The sequence below is a fragment of the Orcinus orca genome, chromosome 11 (genome assembly GCF_937001465.1).
Source record: "Orcinus orca chromosome 11, mOrcOrc1.1, whole genome shotgun sequence".
NCBI classification, from domain to species: domain Eukaryota; kingdom Metazoa; phylum Chordata; class Mammalia; order Artiodactyla; family Delphinidae; genus Orcinus; species Orcinus orca.
The window spans coordinates 44,685,296-44,700,766 of record NC_064569.1 but is presented as its reverse complement, the minus strand read 5'-3'; the positions used below and the strand labels follow the sequence as shown (position 1 = coordinate 44,700,766).

General features: G+C 47.8%; 3 protein-coding genes across 9 annotated transcripts in view; 1 reads left to right on the top strand and 2 right to left on the bottom strand.

Moving 5' to 3' along the window:
- The window catches only part of RBMS2 (RNA binding motif single stranded interacting protein 2), a 104,190-nt gene that overhangs the window by 88,471 nt on the left and 248 nt on the right, over positions 1-15,471 (bottom strand). The window lies entirely within an intron of this gene.
- GLS2 (glutaminase 2) lies at positions 116-13,704 on the top strand. 7 transcript variants are annotated; one of them, XM_004274139.4, is made up of 18 exons: positions 116-688; positions 5,158-5,257; positions 5,698-5,819; positions 6,437-6,566; positions 7,100-7,179; positions 7,264-7,427; positions 7,642-7,700; positions 9,092-9,124; positions 9,406-9,464; positions 10,002-10,068; positions 10,216-10,266; positions 10,488-10,664; positions 11,361-11,492; positions 11,605-11,697; positions 11,867-11,928; positions 12,451-12,527; positions 12,817-12,880; positions 13,027-13,704. In XM_004274139.4, the coding sequence occupies exons 1-18, from the start codon at positions 507-509 to the stop codon at positions 13,181-13,183; spliced, it is 1,809 nt and encodes a 602-aa protein (XP_004274187.1). In that variant the 5' UTR covers positions 116-506; the 3' UTR covers positions 13,184-13,704. The 7 variants fall into 7 exon arrangements, 6 of the variants coding, with proteins under 6 accessions (XP_004274187.1, XP_049550439.1, XP_033291898.1 ...); XM_049694482.1 differs by having other exon boundaries at positions 185-390; XM_033436005.2 differs by having other exon boundaries at positions 545-925.
- SPRYD4 (SPRY domain containing 4) overlaps positions 13,672-15,471 on the bottom strand; it is a 2,097-nt gene continuing 297 nt past the window's right edge. Inside the window, exon 2 of the mRNA XM_004274141.2 lies at positions 13,672-15,289. Within this exon, the coding sequence (XP_004274189.1) occupies positions 14,751-15,289 (539 nt within the window). The 3' untranslated portion in view covers positions 13,672-14,750. The remainder of the gene's footprint in view (positions 15,290-15,471) is intronic.

The window sequence follows — 15,471 nt, the reverse complement described above, 5'->3', positions numbered from 1 at the left end:
CTTCACAACTGCCCCACCTCAGCTTTCCCGCCCTCGGCGCTTGCACGCACCGCGGGCCGCAGCGAGCCGGAACGCGGAGGAATCCGCTGGATTTTTGTGGACGGCCCACCGCCTTGCTTTCATTGGGTAGCCTCGTTTTATCTCCGCCCCCAAGTTTTTTACTTTCTCAGTGATTGGGCCGGGCATTGTCCATCCCAACTCTCAGGCACCGCCCACTTCTCACCAGCCACTAGACACCCTGCGCTCTGTGTTCTCTATCGCGTGCACTCCACATCGACGCCTTGTCTAGGCGGGGATTGGGTGCACCTGGCAGTGTACCGAGCCTTGTAGGGACCGGCCCCTCCTCCTGCTCCAACCCCACCTACCGGGTCTCACCTCTCCACCCCGCAGGTCCGGCACTCCGTTGCTTAGCTCGCCCCACGTGGTCCGCGTTTCCTCCGCCCCTCCCTCCGACCACCGCTCAGAAGCCCTGGGAGCTCTGGCCGAGCGGGCGGCGCGCTGGGGGGATGCGCTCCATCAAGGCTCTGCAGAATGCGCTGAGCGGGGCCGGCAGTTACTGCCGGCGGGGAGGCTGGGGTCACCTGAGCCGGAGCCCCCTCCTTGGCGGGGGCGTCTGGCACCACTTCAGTGAGGCCGCGGCGCAGGGCAGGGAGACGCCACACAGCCACCAGCCGCAGCATCAGGATCAGTAAGGCTCGCGGGACAGGGGCAGAGGACAGGCACTCTCACTGTCGTTCCCACTAGCTTCCGAGTCCCCTTCCCCAAGGAGCGCTTCGCATCTCCCTTCTCCTCTCCTCGCTTACTGGCCTGCGATGACTTTTCCTTTAGATTTGGGGCTTTGGGTCCGCCGCGCTCGGGCGGTAACGTGCCGTCCGCCCGGCAAGGCGTTTGGGCAGGTCGGTCCTCGGGATGGTGCCTGTCCAAGGTGCGTACTTAATTGGGAGCGCAGGTGGGGGCGGAGTGTTGCTTGGTGCGCGTGTCTGAGTGCAGGGCTGTGTGCGCACCGCCCATCCTAATCCTCCTTCTCTCCCCTGTCCTCGTGTGTATATTAGGGGATGCGTGGGTATAGAACAGCCTGCCTAGAGTCCCAGTGTTCTTGGGTCTGTGTGTGGTCGATCTGTTTCGGCGTGTGTGATGCTCGTGTGTTACTGGTGCGCAGGTACTTGCGTATGTGTTGGGTGTGTACGTTATCAGGGCTCCCTAATCTGTAGAATAAGGGTGGTTCTCCGATTGGTTTTTGAAGGAGGAAAATCTTTATAATGGTGGGGAGAATCATAAGACGCAGATCTCCCAAACCAGAGCCAGTCAGAGCCGTTTTATGTGCTGCTCAGGCGGCTCCCTGATTTAAGGGGTTCTCTTCCCTTGGGTTCTTACTCTGCCCGAGAGGCTGCACCTCTCTCCCCCACCACCCTGGAACACTTGGTGGCTGAGCTTCTTCGAGACGCAGAAACGGAGCTGAGCAGGAAATTTTGTCCTCTCCAGAAGCCAACATAGACACTATCCAAGTAGCCCCTGCTTTTTTATAGCAGGAACAGGAAATGGACCATCTCCCTTGTCATTGATATCTACTGATGACATTCAGAAAGACATGCACACCATAATTAAAGTAGCCAGACAGACTGCTCTGTCCTCTACCTCACCACCACTGGAGTCCCTGTCCTGGATAGGTAACATCCAATAAGGTATTATCTATTTATTATTAATGAGAATTATTATTATGCTGTACTTTTCCATCAGCCTCTTCTTAAGGAGACACAAAATGTTTAAATTTTAAAGAATAAACCCTCTCTCTCCTGGTCTACTCTCCATCCTGACTTTTCCCAAATAATCACCTTGGGAGAAATGGTGGTGGGTTAGAGAAAAGGCTTAACCTCCCTCACCCTCACACCTTCTGTGGGATGGGGAGCAAGAAGCATCCCTGGTTCCTCCACACACACCCTTCCTTACCCTGTAGTGTCAGGTGATGGAAGTGGTTTGTTTTGTTGTTGCTGTTTTAATTGGCCTATAGTTGATTTACAATTGGAATTGTTTTTAGGAACCTTAATCCTCTTGCCTATTGCTGCCTGTGCTCCCAGGGACTTCTTGGTAAAGGCCTTGGACCAATGCTCCTTTGGGCAGGAGTTGAGGGCATGGAGGGGGATGGGTTCTGGGAGTGTGACACCATGAGGGGAAGTGTTCTTGGTGGATAAGGAGGGCAGCAAAGAGAAAATGCCCTGTTATTTAGGTTACTGTTTTGTTTCTTTAATATTTAACTTTATTTCTAATTATTAAAGAACCAGGTAAATAGAGTATCAAGAAGAAAATCAAGATCCCAATATTAGAGGGAACCATATATCCATATTTAATATCTATCCATGATTTAAACCCATATATATACTCTATATGTATATATAAAATTGAACAAAAATAGGATCATAGTATTCTTATTCTTTGGTAGCCTATATTTCCCATTTATGAACAGCTGTTAATATGATTTAATGTGGGCATGCATGATGTCATCTTAATGGCTGCCATTTTGCCATTTTAAGATTCCATTGTATGAGGTATCAGTTTATTTAACCAGTCTTCAATTTGGTTACTCCATATTCTTATGCACTTGTTCAATTATTTCTTAAATTCCTAGGAAATTTTGCTCCCCAGAGACATGTCACTGATATTTTGTATAACCTTCTAGAGATATTTTATGCATATATCAGCAAATATATGATGATATTATTTCCACTTTTTACAAATGGTATCATACTATACATATTATTCTGCACCTTACCCCACCCCCAACATTATCTTGCAGATCAATCCATATCTTGGTCAAAGGGTATGCAATTTTTTTTTAAATGCTTGTGATACATTCAGCCGTGTGGCATTGTTTCCTGTCTTCCTTCATTTTCCAGGCAAGGAGACCTGGCCTCAAAATATTCCTGCGTACTTTCCTTCTTGAGTTATTCCTCAGATAGCTTTTTCCTCCCTTCCTCTGCCACCACATGGATCCTTTCCTCCCTATAGGCACCAGCCTCATTATAACAACTGGATTTCTTCAGAGACAGAAGAACTTCCCCCTCTCCTGGTATTCCTCCTGGCCCAAAACACACACATGCCTAGTCTATGCCAAGTTCCTTGAGAGGCTTTTTATTTTTAAATGCATTGTTTCAATAGATAATATATTCATAATCATATATCAATATATCATATCCATTAGGTAAAATGTACATATTTGTATGATTCAAAATTCAAAATATATAAAAAGATATGTAGTGGGAAGTATCCCTCTTGCTTCTTTTGCCCAGCACCTGCTTCATCTCCCTAGAGGGAGCTAAATCAGTCTTACCGGTTTCTTATATATCCTTCCAGAAATATTTTGTGCCTGAAAAAACATACATATATATGTTCCCTTTTAAGCATAAATAGTACCATATACTATAAACGCTGTTCTACAGCTTTCTTCTTTTAGTTAATATTACATCTTAAAGATCATTCCATATCAATACTTAAAGCACACCCTCATTTCTTTTTTCTACATTGCATAATATTCCATCCTATGAATATACCCTAATTTACCTAACCAGTTCCCTGTTGATGCACATTTAGGTTGTTTCCAGTGTTACTATTACTAACAATGCAATGAATGACTGTGAATATGTTACCTTGTAGGTACGTGAATACACTTATATGGTAAATACCTGGAAGTCAAATTGTTGGATCTAAGGGTTTTGAAGGGTCTAATCTCATAGTTATCATATTTGGAATGAGCTGATAAAATAATTCCTCTAAATCTGTTAACATATTAATAGAAGAAATCTTGAAGATCAAAAATCTTTAGTACCTGTATTTTTAGGTGCTATAATCCAGTGAGAGAGATACTTTAGGGAACAGGGGTATTCCTAGAAATGTAACTTGGTGATTCTTTATTGAAGATCCGTAGTGTGCTAGGGACTTTGCTCAGTTCTAGGAAGACAAAGATGTATAAAACACGAAGACATAACAGTGGAGCAAGGGAGATTGTCTTCTGTCAATAAGATGGTATGTTGTGTCATACCAGCAGCATAAGCAAAATCAAGAAGTTTGGGAAAGGCTTTACAGAGTTAGTAACATTTGATCTGGACCTTGAGGGATAAGCAGGACTGTGCAGGTGAAGGAGGAAAAGGTCTTCCCATGCAGAAGTTTCAGTGTAAACAACAAGGGCCAGGAAGCCTGACAGTGCCTAGGCCACCTATTTATTACCTGGCATAACTGGAGTATGGGGGCATAGTGGAGAATAGGAAAGGAATATTGACAGGTTTTAAAGAGCCTTGAATGCCATACCAAGGAATAAGAACTTATTTTGTAGGCACTGGGGAGCTATCAAAGGTTTTTGAGTAGAGAAATGGTATTTGAGTTTTAGAAAGATAACTGGCACATTGTGGAAGGTGGGTTGCAAGTCAAGAGAGTGTAGGAGCAGATAGGTAACAGACAACAAGGAGCTACTGAGCATCTACTTTGTGAAAGATGGTTTTTCATGGAATGGCATTTAAATTAAACCTCACATCACCCATGTGAAGCAGATGTTAAACCCTCATTTTAGGGATGAGGAAACAGGTTCAGCTTTATTAAATAACCTGACTTACTATCCATATTAAGATCACAGCTATTAAAGGCAAACTGGTTCTTTCTACAACACCGTGCTAGCACAGGGGAAGAGAAGAAAAGAGGGTGGATTTGAGAGACATTATGGAGGTAGATTCATCCAATGTTGGTTATGAACGTAAGGTATGGGAATTATCCAAATGATTCCACATTTCCGGCTTGCCCCCCGCCCCCGGGTAAGTGGTAACACTATTAATCCAAATGGGAATCACAAGAGGAGGAGCAGAGGGAGGGAGGCAAGATGATCTCAGGCTTGGACATGTTGAGTCTGCAGTGCCTATGGGACATCTAGAAATGGAAGTATTTAGAAGGCAACTAGAAATAAATGTCTGAAGTTTAGGAACAAAAGAAAGAGAATAGGATTTAAGACTTCTCAGGACCGATGTGAAGGTTGGAATTATAGGGGTAGATCAGATGGTTCAGGGAGAAGGTGTAGACTGAGGACACCTACCTGCTGCTAAGCCCTTGTTCTAGGAGGAGGAGCAGGGAGGAGTTCTCAGGTTCCTGTCCTCCTCCCCTGTCTCTGCCCCCAAACAGTGATTCGTCAGAGAGTGGCATGCTGTCCCGTCTGGGTGATCTGCTCTTCTACACTATTGCTGAGGGACAGGAACGAATCCCTATCCACAAGTTCACTACTGTAAGTTCCTCTCTACCTGCTCAGAACACTGATCCCTTAGGATCTCTGGAAACTGGGGAAAGGAAGGTAGGACAAGTACAGGGCAGCTAATGGGTTGCTTCATGAGGATGAAGAATAGCTGATGATAGCAGATACCTAGGCTGATGAGGCAATCCCATCCCTGCCCCAGGTGGGATGATTCAACCCTCTGACTCAGCCCATCTTTTTGGTTTGCGACTTTGACCCAAGGGGTTCAGAAACCAGCTGCCTTGATGAAAAAGGGCAGGAAACCCCTATTAGCCTTCAAAACTGTTATATTCCATCCTTTCTTGGTCTGCAAACCCATTTCTTCCACCTGTTGTAGTAGTTGGGGTTGAGTTAATTGTTATCCATTGGGAAAAATGATTAGGATTAGATTATTGTCCTTGTAGCTGACCTTACCAGGCTCCTTTCCCCTGAAGGCACTGAAGGCCACTGGACTGCAGACGTCAGATCCCCGGCTCCGGGACTGCATGAGCCAGATGCGCCGCATGGTTCGAGAGACCAGCAGTGGTGGCCTCTTGGACCGAGATCTCTTCCGAAAGTGAGGGCCCCGGAAACAAGGGCACTGCTCTCAAAGCAGTTCTTTGGACACAGACTTTGACAGCAGGAAGGGATACTGGGGATTGGATAATTCAACCCCTCAACTTTATTACTTATTTATTACACAAGTAACACATATATACGCCTATACGTATTGTAAAAGTTCAAGCAACAGAGAAATACATTTTCTCCTTTCCCTCTCTCCCCATCCCTGTCCCTTTTCCCAGAAGTAAACGTTGTTAACAGATTAGTAGATATCTTCTAGATAATGTCCTAAGCATTTACATATATATATAGGAATATATGTAAACATACTTGTATAATTTAAGATTTAAAATATAAAGATGACCTACCATACATATTATTCAGGTATTTATTTTTTCTCCTATCCCAAGACACTGTGTCTTGGAATATCTTTACATATCATTACAACCCCTCATTTTAGAGGCATAGAAACTTAAGACCCAGAAAGATCAAGTGATATGCCAAAGGTTACACAGCTGTTGGTCCCAAACCCAATGACCACTCACACTTTCTTCGTTCCCAACTTCCATGGCTCCAGAGTGAGTCACAGCTGCATCTCTCCAGCCCCCTAACCCAATCGTGTCTGGGATCCAGGTGTGTGAGCAGGAACATTGTGCTCCTGACCCAGGCATTCCGAAAGAAGTTCGTCATTCCTGATTTTGAGGAGTTCACGAGCCATGTGGACCGCATCTTTGAGGATGCCAAAGAGCTCACTGGAGGCAAAGTGAGGGCCAGGGGACTGAGGGATGGGCAAGGGCTCTGGACCAGATATACCTTGCTTCTCAGAGATTTCCTGGGGCTGGGAATCCAGTGGATGAGTGATGAGAAGCAGAACCTCTAAAAATGGGGACAAGGGCTTTATGTATTTTACCTGTGATTTCTAGAACAGGCGAGGGAATCTGAAGTTTTTATGGAGACAGCTGACATAAGGATTCAATAGAACTTTGAAAGAGACCTACAGTGTAATTAAGCCTAAGAGCAGAAAAGGGAAGCTGACCCCAGAATTCTCTTTATACCTTCTATGGGCTTTACTGCCATCTCTATAGGAGTGGGGCTGCAGAAATACAAGGCCTTCTAGGACTTAAGGCTTGCGTGTCTCTAGGAACAACAGGCAGGAGGGAACCCTGTTTGTCTTGCAGAAGACAGAATTTTAGCTTTTATCTAAAAGATTCTCCTGACCCGAACCTCAGCTCTGTTCCCCCTCTCCACATCCATGTCTTCATCCTGTCTCTGTTTTCTCTACCCACTCATACCCAGGTGGCGGCCTACATCCCTCAGCTGGCCAAGTCAAATCCAGATCTGTGGGGCGTCTCCCTGTGCACTGTGGACGGTCAGCGGTGAGATGCTGGGTGAGGAAGGGGAGGCAGGGCACACGGGCAGAGCATAGTCCGACCCCTTTCATGGCACCTGCTTGCCTCCAGGCACTCCGTGGGCCACACAAAGATCCCCTTCTGCCTGCAGTCCTGTGTGAAGCCCCTCACCTATGCCATCTCCATAAGCACCCTAGGCACTGACTACGTGCACAAGTTCGTGGGCAAGGAGCCCAGCGGCCTGCGCTACAATAAGCTCTCCCTCAATGAGGAAGGTGAGCACTCCCTGGGCTCAGACCAGACTCACAGATGCCCCCTTCTTACCCTACCCTCCTCCCAAGGGTGTGTGTTTCTCTGCCCTTCCTGATCAGCTCTGTCACTCCATCCTCCCCAGCAAAGAGATCTTTCCCATTTACCCTACAGAGTGGGCAGGCGGTAAAGGTTTTGCTCAGTGGCTGGTAAGACTCTGGGTGGTTTGTATTTCCCCAGGAATCCCCCATAACCCCATGGTCAATGCTGGTGCCATTGTTGTGAGCTCCCTGATCAAGGTCAGTGCCACCCTAGCCTTCTGGAAGGTACTGTTCTCTAAACCCCCTTGTTCCTATATCCCTCGTATCTGCCTGTCTCTCCAGGGAGATTGGTGGGGACTTGATTCCTTTGAGGGTGCCCAGGAGGCAGTGAAGACACAGCAGGGACTCACAAATTATGCTGAGGATGTTAGTAAATGGAACTGTATCCCAGCTCCTACCCATGAGTCTGGAGCCCAGAGCTTCCTGGCTCTGAGGGAAGTGAGCAGGTCCTGACCCCAGCCTAGCACGAAGGACCAAATGCCACACACGGGGGGAGGACAGCTCTGTTAGGTACTGATTGGCCACTTGTGGGTGAGGGACACATGGAAAGAAGGGTGAATGGCCAGAACAGGGCAGCTATTCACGTCACCTGGAGCTGTGAGTTGGCCTTGAGCAAGGGTGTCTGGCCAGCCTGTCAGCTGTAGGTCTCCCAGGGCTTGAGCAAGAACCTGAGAGCAGTGTGGGCAGCAACAATCCAGAGCCAATCACAGCCCTTCCTGGGGAAGGTGGTGTTAGGAACCCTCCCCCCAGGGACCCAAGTGTCAGAGTCCCTGTGGTGTTGACACTATAGCTGAGGAGTACAGGAAGCAATTGTGGGGTGGGGGGAGGGGGATGGACCAGGCTCAGGCTCTCCCCTTGCTCCGGGATAGCTCTATCTACAGCCCTGTATCTGGGGCCTGCCTCATCCCACTCCCATCTAAACAGGCCCTACTGACTTGACTCTTAGCTAAAATCTTTAGCTTTATTTCAGTTATCAATATAATTGATATAATTGAATATTATAATGTATGCAACACACACCGTCCTCCCATTCCCATCACTCACTCCAGTCTTGGAAATGGCCATGGGAGTCAGGGGTAGGATAGAGGAAGCCTCCAGCCTGGGGTGTAAGGAATGAGGATGGGGACCAGGAATAGGGGTGGGGCTTGGGAACAGGATTGGAATCAGGAAAATCAGGATAGAGGAAGCCTCCAGCCTGGGGTGTAAGGAATGAGGATGGGGACCAGGAATAGGGGTGGGGCTTGGGAACAGGATTGGAATCAGGAAAATGAAAGTGGGAGTCAGGGATGATGGTTGGCATTGAGAATGGAAATGAGAGTGAGACTCAGGGATGGGTGAGACTCATAGCTGGGGTGAGCTTATCTGTACTCATTACCTGATAATAAAATCTAAATGATTTGGTTTTTAAGATCACTAGGTATGCATGGATATAAAAAAGTCTCAGTTGTTAAAAAAAAAAAAAATTGTAAAATGCAACACACACCCAGTAGCAAAACCGGTCTAACACTTTATCTCCACTACATCCTTCTGACCCTCCCTGTCATCCTCCTAGGCTTAGAATACTGATATCTCTTTTTGTCTCCTTGCAGATGGACTGTAACAAAGCAGAGAAGTTTGATTTTGTAAGTTCCCTCACTGCTCAGCCCCTGGCTGCTTTTCTCCATGGCATGTTGTCCATTCCAGCTGCCCCAGTGCCTGGCTCTAACCCCATTTTGATGGTGTACCAGCCCATACTAGAAGCCTTATTTCCAGAGGTGTAGGAATCTGCTGGCGTGAGGGAAGAAAGCCTCCTGAAGTCCCTGCTGGGATAAGGACTGAGGAGTGCAGAAGGGTTAATCAGCCTATGTGTTTACTAGGGGTCCTTACGCATGGGGTGCCTCCCATGCCCCTTTTTCTCTTCCAGGTCTTGCAGTATCTGAATAAAATGGCTGGGAATGAATACATGGGTTTCAGCAATGCCACGTAAGGCCCTGTTCACAGGATTGGCTGAATGTGTGTGGGGATGTGTGTTTGAGTGTGTGTGTGTGTATATGTATGTGGGGGGCGGGGAATGGAGGAGGAGGATAGAATCTTAGGAAGAAGAAATCCCAGGGGAACCTTGGCCTTTCAGCTTCCTCTGAGCCCCTTCATGGACATTTGTTTGCTTTGTAAAAGGATCTGTTCCATTTCTATTTGGTACTTAATGAGAAAGACAGTGTGAGAGTTTGCACCTGGGCCCTCTCTTGCCAAGTCTCTCAAAACCAAAAACCTCATTTTCCTAGACTAAATGACTAGATCATTTTGGGTTTGGTTTTGTTTTTCACACTTTACAATAAAGCTGGACCCAGTGCTTTCTCAGGTTCAGAAGTTTTCTCCAGTGTAAGTGTGAGAATTAATAAAGGGGCTGATTTAGTTTGACATGTGTGATCTAGTTCTGTCTCTCTCAGGGAAGGTATTTTTCCCCCTTCTCCTCACACCCATCCCTCAAATGTCAAGTACTAAATTGGGTGTTTGCTTCAGATTCCAGTCAGAGAAGGAAACAGGGGATCGGAATTATGCCATCGGCTATTATCTAAAGGAAAAGAAGGTAACTGGGAGAGGCCGGTACAAAGTCCCTGGGAATTCTGTGGCTGGTGGAAGGGCGATGGGGGCTGGGGACTTCGGCTGAGGTCCTGGCAGTGTGACAGGGGCTGCTGATGGCCTGAGAAACGCTCTCCCCTCTTCTTCCTTGCAGTGCTTTCCTAAAGGGGTGGACATGATGGCTGCCCTGGATCTCTACTTCCAGGTAAGCAGATGCCGCCATTCAGCCCAGCGCCAAGGGAACGGGACACACTGCCTTCCTTGCTCTGACCCACAAGAGGGATACTCATCTCCAGTGGTTCTGGCATCCTTCAGAAACACCAGGGGAACTTACTGAAGGATCAGGATGTCAAGAACATTGCTCTACACCTCAGAGCACAGCATTCAGGTCCACAGCGGACCCTCACCTCTGCCTCGTCTCCACAGCTGTGCTCCGTGGAGGTGACCTGTGAATCAGGCAGTGTCATGGCAGCCACCCTGGCCAATGGCGGGATCTGCCCCATCACAGGCGAGAGCGTGCTGAGCGCTGAAGCAGTGCGCAACACCCTCAGCCTCATGCACTCCTGCGGCATGTATGACCTCTCGGGCCAGTTTGCTTTCCATGTGAGTGCTTCTGGCCCTGCCATCCATTTGCCATGAGCCCAGAGCCAAGAAAAGGGGACACCAAGTCTCTGAAGGTGGAGAGGTGGACACCTGTTCCTGCCTCTCACTCACTAACTTCCAGCCGGGCAATTAGGCCAAGAATCCTTAGGGGAGTTTGTCAAACACAGTAAGTCCCTCAAACACATAAACACATGACAGTGCAACTTCAGAACCACTCCTCTGCCGCCCCTCACATGGCTGGTGATTCTCTTCCAGGTCTCATACAGGATGTCACTTCCAAAGAGAGGCTTTTCTGACCACCCTCTCTCCACTGGGCTCTCCCTCCCACATCATTCTCTATCACAGCACCCTCCTTTTTTCCTAACATGTTATCATAAGTTGTGATTATTTTTGTCTATTTGTTTGTTTACCTATTTATTGTCTCTGTCCTACCACCAGAATGTAAGTTAACTGAGAGACCTTGTCCTAGTCCTAGCACATCATCAGGCACAGAGTAGATACTCAGTAAATATTTCCTTACTGAAGCCATAAATTTAAGAGGGGGCAGGGGAGGACAGGAGTAAGAAAAGCTAATTAACAAGCCAATAGGTTGAGATGGCTGTGGCCTTGCCCATGAAGTCATTTGGGATAGACTAACTTGTTAACACAGACTTGGGGCACCTCTTGCTCATCCACAGTTCCAACTTTGTCCCCAAGGTGGGCCTGCCAGCCAAGTCAGCTGTGTCAGGAGCCATCCTCCTGGTGGTGCCCAATATCATGGGAATGATGTGTCTATCACCTCCCCTGGACAAGCTGGGGAACAGCTATAGGGGTGTCAGCTTCTGCCAAGTAAGTCACTTTGCATATAGTATTTAATATTTTTGATGAGAAAATAAAGCAATTTTGAGCTCCTACTAAGTACAGGGAGGAAGTAAACAATCGTTTTGCCTTACAATCCTAGAAGTTGGTATCTCTCTTCAATTTCCACAACTATGACAACCTGAGGCACTGCGCTCGGAAATTAGACCCACGGCGTGAAGGAGGAGAAGTTCGGGTAAGGAAAACCCCAGGTGGCTTGTAAGACTATTTCAGAAGAGAATATTCCGTAACACTTCAGTAAAACCCTTGGCTAAGCATCCATGCGGGAGGGCGACAGGGTAGAGCTGGGCATGGGTGGGTTCAAAGTCACAGTTAATCTCAGGTGGGCATGATTTGTTTTCCAGAACAAAACTGTGGTGAACCTGTTATTTGCTGCCTATAGTGGAGATGTCTCAGCTCTTCGAAGGTACTTCTACTCTGACCAAATAAACACAATAAAATACTCCTGGTCAGAGATCTCATTAGCCGTCAACATAGCAATATAGTTAAGTGCTTCAGCCTTAGAGTCAGACTGAATGGTCAGAGACTACATTTAAATGAGTTTTTTTAAAAAAGTACAGTGACTGCCATGTGATAAGAACTTAATTAATGGTAGCCACCGTTATGATTAACCTGGGTGTTAAAAGCAGAGTCCTAGGAGGCTGGTAAGGACCCTGCCTCAAATGGATTACCAACATCAACAAATATGTACTGGGCACCTACTACAGGTAGGCAGTGATGTTTCTGGAACCATCACACTCCCATCTCTCTGACGTAGGAGTAACAGTCTCATCTGGATAGAGAACACAGACTGTACACGGTCTACAGATCTTGGTATAAGCTCTGTTTTGCTTTTTCTGGAACTCATCCAGTCTGACCCCACTTCAGAAAGGATACCAGTGATTCTAGGCTGATCTGGGTAACTCCAGCTACTTTCCACTCCTCTCAGGTTTGCCTTGTCAGCCATGGACATGGAACAGAAAGACTATGACTCCCGCACAGCCCTGCATGTTGCTGCAGCTGAAGGTATCTGAAGGTTAAATAAGAGAGGAAGCAGATCCTAAGACCTTTCTTTTCTACCAAGAGTACCCCGCATTGTATGTGCCCTCAAGGTTACAAGGGCAGCAACTAGTTTTGTCCAGCTGTGCTTCAGTTTGCAGGCTCTTATTGGGTGCTGCAGGGAGCGAAAATGGGAAGAGGCCTTTCCCCCCTCCCCTTTTAGTTCAGACTCCAGCTGCCAAGGGTCTGTACTAATGTTAACACCAAAAGGGTCAGGATCTATACCCTCTCATTTTCCTTCTGCCTGTATTCCTAGGACACACTGAAGTTGTTAAATTCCTTATTGAGGCTTGCAAAGTGAATCCTTTTGTCAAGGACAGGTGAGTAGGATTAAGCTGAAAGTGGGGGGAAGGGAGGTGGGCAGCAGCTTCTCCACCACGGCCCTCCAGCCACCACAGTTATGTATATAACCAGGGCACTCTTGATGTCTTCTTTGCCTGATCATGGTCTTTGTTCCTCCTCTCAGGTGGGGCAACATCCCCCTGGATGATGCTGTGCAGTTCAACCACCTGGAGGTGGTTAAACTGCTCCAAGATTACCAGGACTCATACACACCATCTGAGACTCAGGCTGAAGCAACAGCTGAGGCCCTGTCCAAAGAGAACTTAGAGAGCATGGTGTGAGCATGGGGCATGCACAGTCCCTGCATAAGAGAAGCACGAGCTGGCCACACACTTAACATATAACCACCAAACATGCTACAGAGGGCCGCACTGCTTCAGTGGTGGTGGGGGGGGGCGGGGGGGGCAGTGCTTTCAGTGAGAGTCAAAATACCCCATTCCCTTGCCAGACAGAGTATAGAGAAGTGCCTTTGTGGACTCCTGCAGTAGAGCTATCCATGAAGATTGTGGGCTTCTTTAAGGGACAGCCTAATGGCTTAGCCCACTCCAGATCATCCCAGGTCTTCACGCAGGTCCCCTCTTCCTCTCTCTGAAGAAGCCATTATGAGAGAGAGATACTCTGGTAAGGGGCTCTAGCCACCACGCACATGTATATATCCACAGAGAAAGAGAGGAGCTATGCACCAGGCTTTAGTCGTCTGGAGAGATCTGCCCCCCTTGACCAGGAAGTGCTGCTACTGCTAACAGCAATTTTATAGACAGAGGAAGTATTTTGTGCTCAAATAAACTTTAATTACACAAATTATTATTTTTGCTAGACCCAGTCCTTCTCTTTCTCCCCTAGGGCCATCCAGCTGCATCACCATCATAAAGGTAGAGTAAGATGGAACCACAGGGTCATACAGAGCCCAAAGAATACATATTTCACATATATACTCACCCCACTAGGTTCTTTTCAATCCCAAATACTGCTTTAGGCTAAGTGTATTCTGCTCCAAGTGGGGACAAGTGCTTGGGTCTGAACAGGCCCCAAAATGGATTGTGCAAGACTTCAGGCCTCCCTCCTCCCTCTGCAAGTTACAACTATAGCAGAAATGAAGATGGAACTTCTCAAGAATAAAGTTTCTAGTACTAATCCCCACATGTCTCTTCCCCTTTGGTCATGGTTGTAACTGGTCCAATGATTGCAACAGATCGACCAAGTGTCAGAGGTGTGCAAATTAAGGCAGATGGACTCAGGGTGAGGAGAGCTGCAGCTGTCTGGGGCTGAGAGTCTGTAACACTGAGGTATTAGGCAAGGAGGGCTCTGTTCTCATTCTGACACAGTCAATAAAGCACTACCTGAGGGAGCCAGAGCCCAGACTCTGTACGTGCTGTACAGAAAGGGCAAAGTCATTCACTGCACCACTCCTCCAGCCAGAGGTAGAAAGGATTTACTCTGGAGAGATTCGGTAGAGCCCCCAAAACAAACAGGTTACATGTGGGCAAAGGGAAGGAGAAGTAGCACAGTGATGAATAAATTCAAACAAAGCTGAAAAGTAAGACCCTAGGACTGAATACAGTCTGAGAAAGTCCTGGGCACAGGGAGGCAGAGAGGCTGAAGGAAGCAAGTCAGAGAAAGTACATTCATGGTAGCCTAGGAAATTGGCAATAGTCTGGGGGAGGGGAGAGGGTAGCTGTATGCCTAGCTTTCACAAGGTAGGGGAGAGGAAGCTGACAGATATTGCACAGAGGATCCATCACTGAATTGTGGGAGCTAGCAGTTGCTTGGGGCACAGTTAAAAGGTTTCAGACACTTGGATCAGGAGGCTGGCCAAGAGCGTGATTAGGGACTCCAGTGATGGACATACTAGAGGCCTTCAGGCACCTCAAGCCCCGAATGGGTCAGCAGCTCTCCATCCCAAAGGGCAAAAGCAGGCACCACTGGACCCCGGAAATCTGTCTGTAGTGTGTGGACCACAGCAACCCGGCTCACATCCACCAGACTCAGCTTCTGGGCCTCATACTCCAGCAGCAGCCCCACCTTCTCTGGCTGCCCAATGCCCTCAATAGGGGCTTTCTCGTTGGCCAACATGGTGTGCCACTTGCGCTGAGCATAGATGAACACCCAGGAACGATCGTCAACACCGATGCAGCTATCCCGGGAAATATCCACGTCTGCCACTCCTATCCGGAATTGCTGGGAGCGCTTCACTGTCACCTCCCAGTAGTGCCTGCCACTGGTAACCGCTGTGTCTGCCAGCACCACTGCCCACTCCCGGAAGCGCTCCACATTCGGGGCCAATTTTGTGGGCTCCAATCCCACCATGCCGTATTTGACACCTGTGTCACCTTTGAAGAGTGCCAGGCTGCTGTGAGCGGTCTTTTCTTCCAGTTTGAAACTGACGCCTGCGGGCAGAGCAAAGAGGCTGGATAATGACGTGCGCTAGAACTCTAGAACCAGTGACGTACATATTCCGATCTGAAACAGGCAGTCAAGAGATCACGAGGAAACACGGAAGAGTCGGAACGTCAAGCGGGTAAGAGAGTGGGGGCGCTTTAGTATGGGCAGCCCAAGGATCCGAAAAACT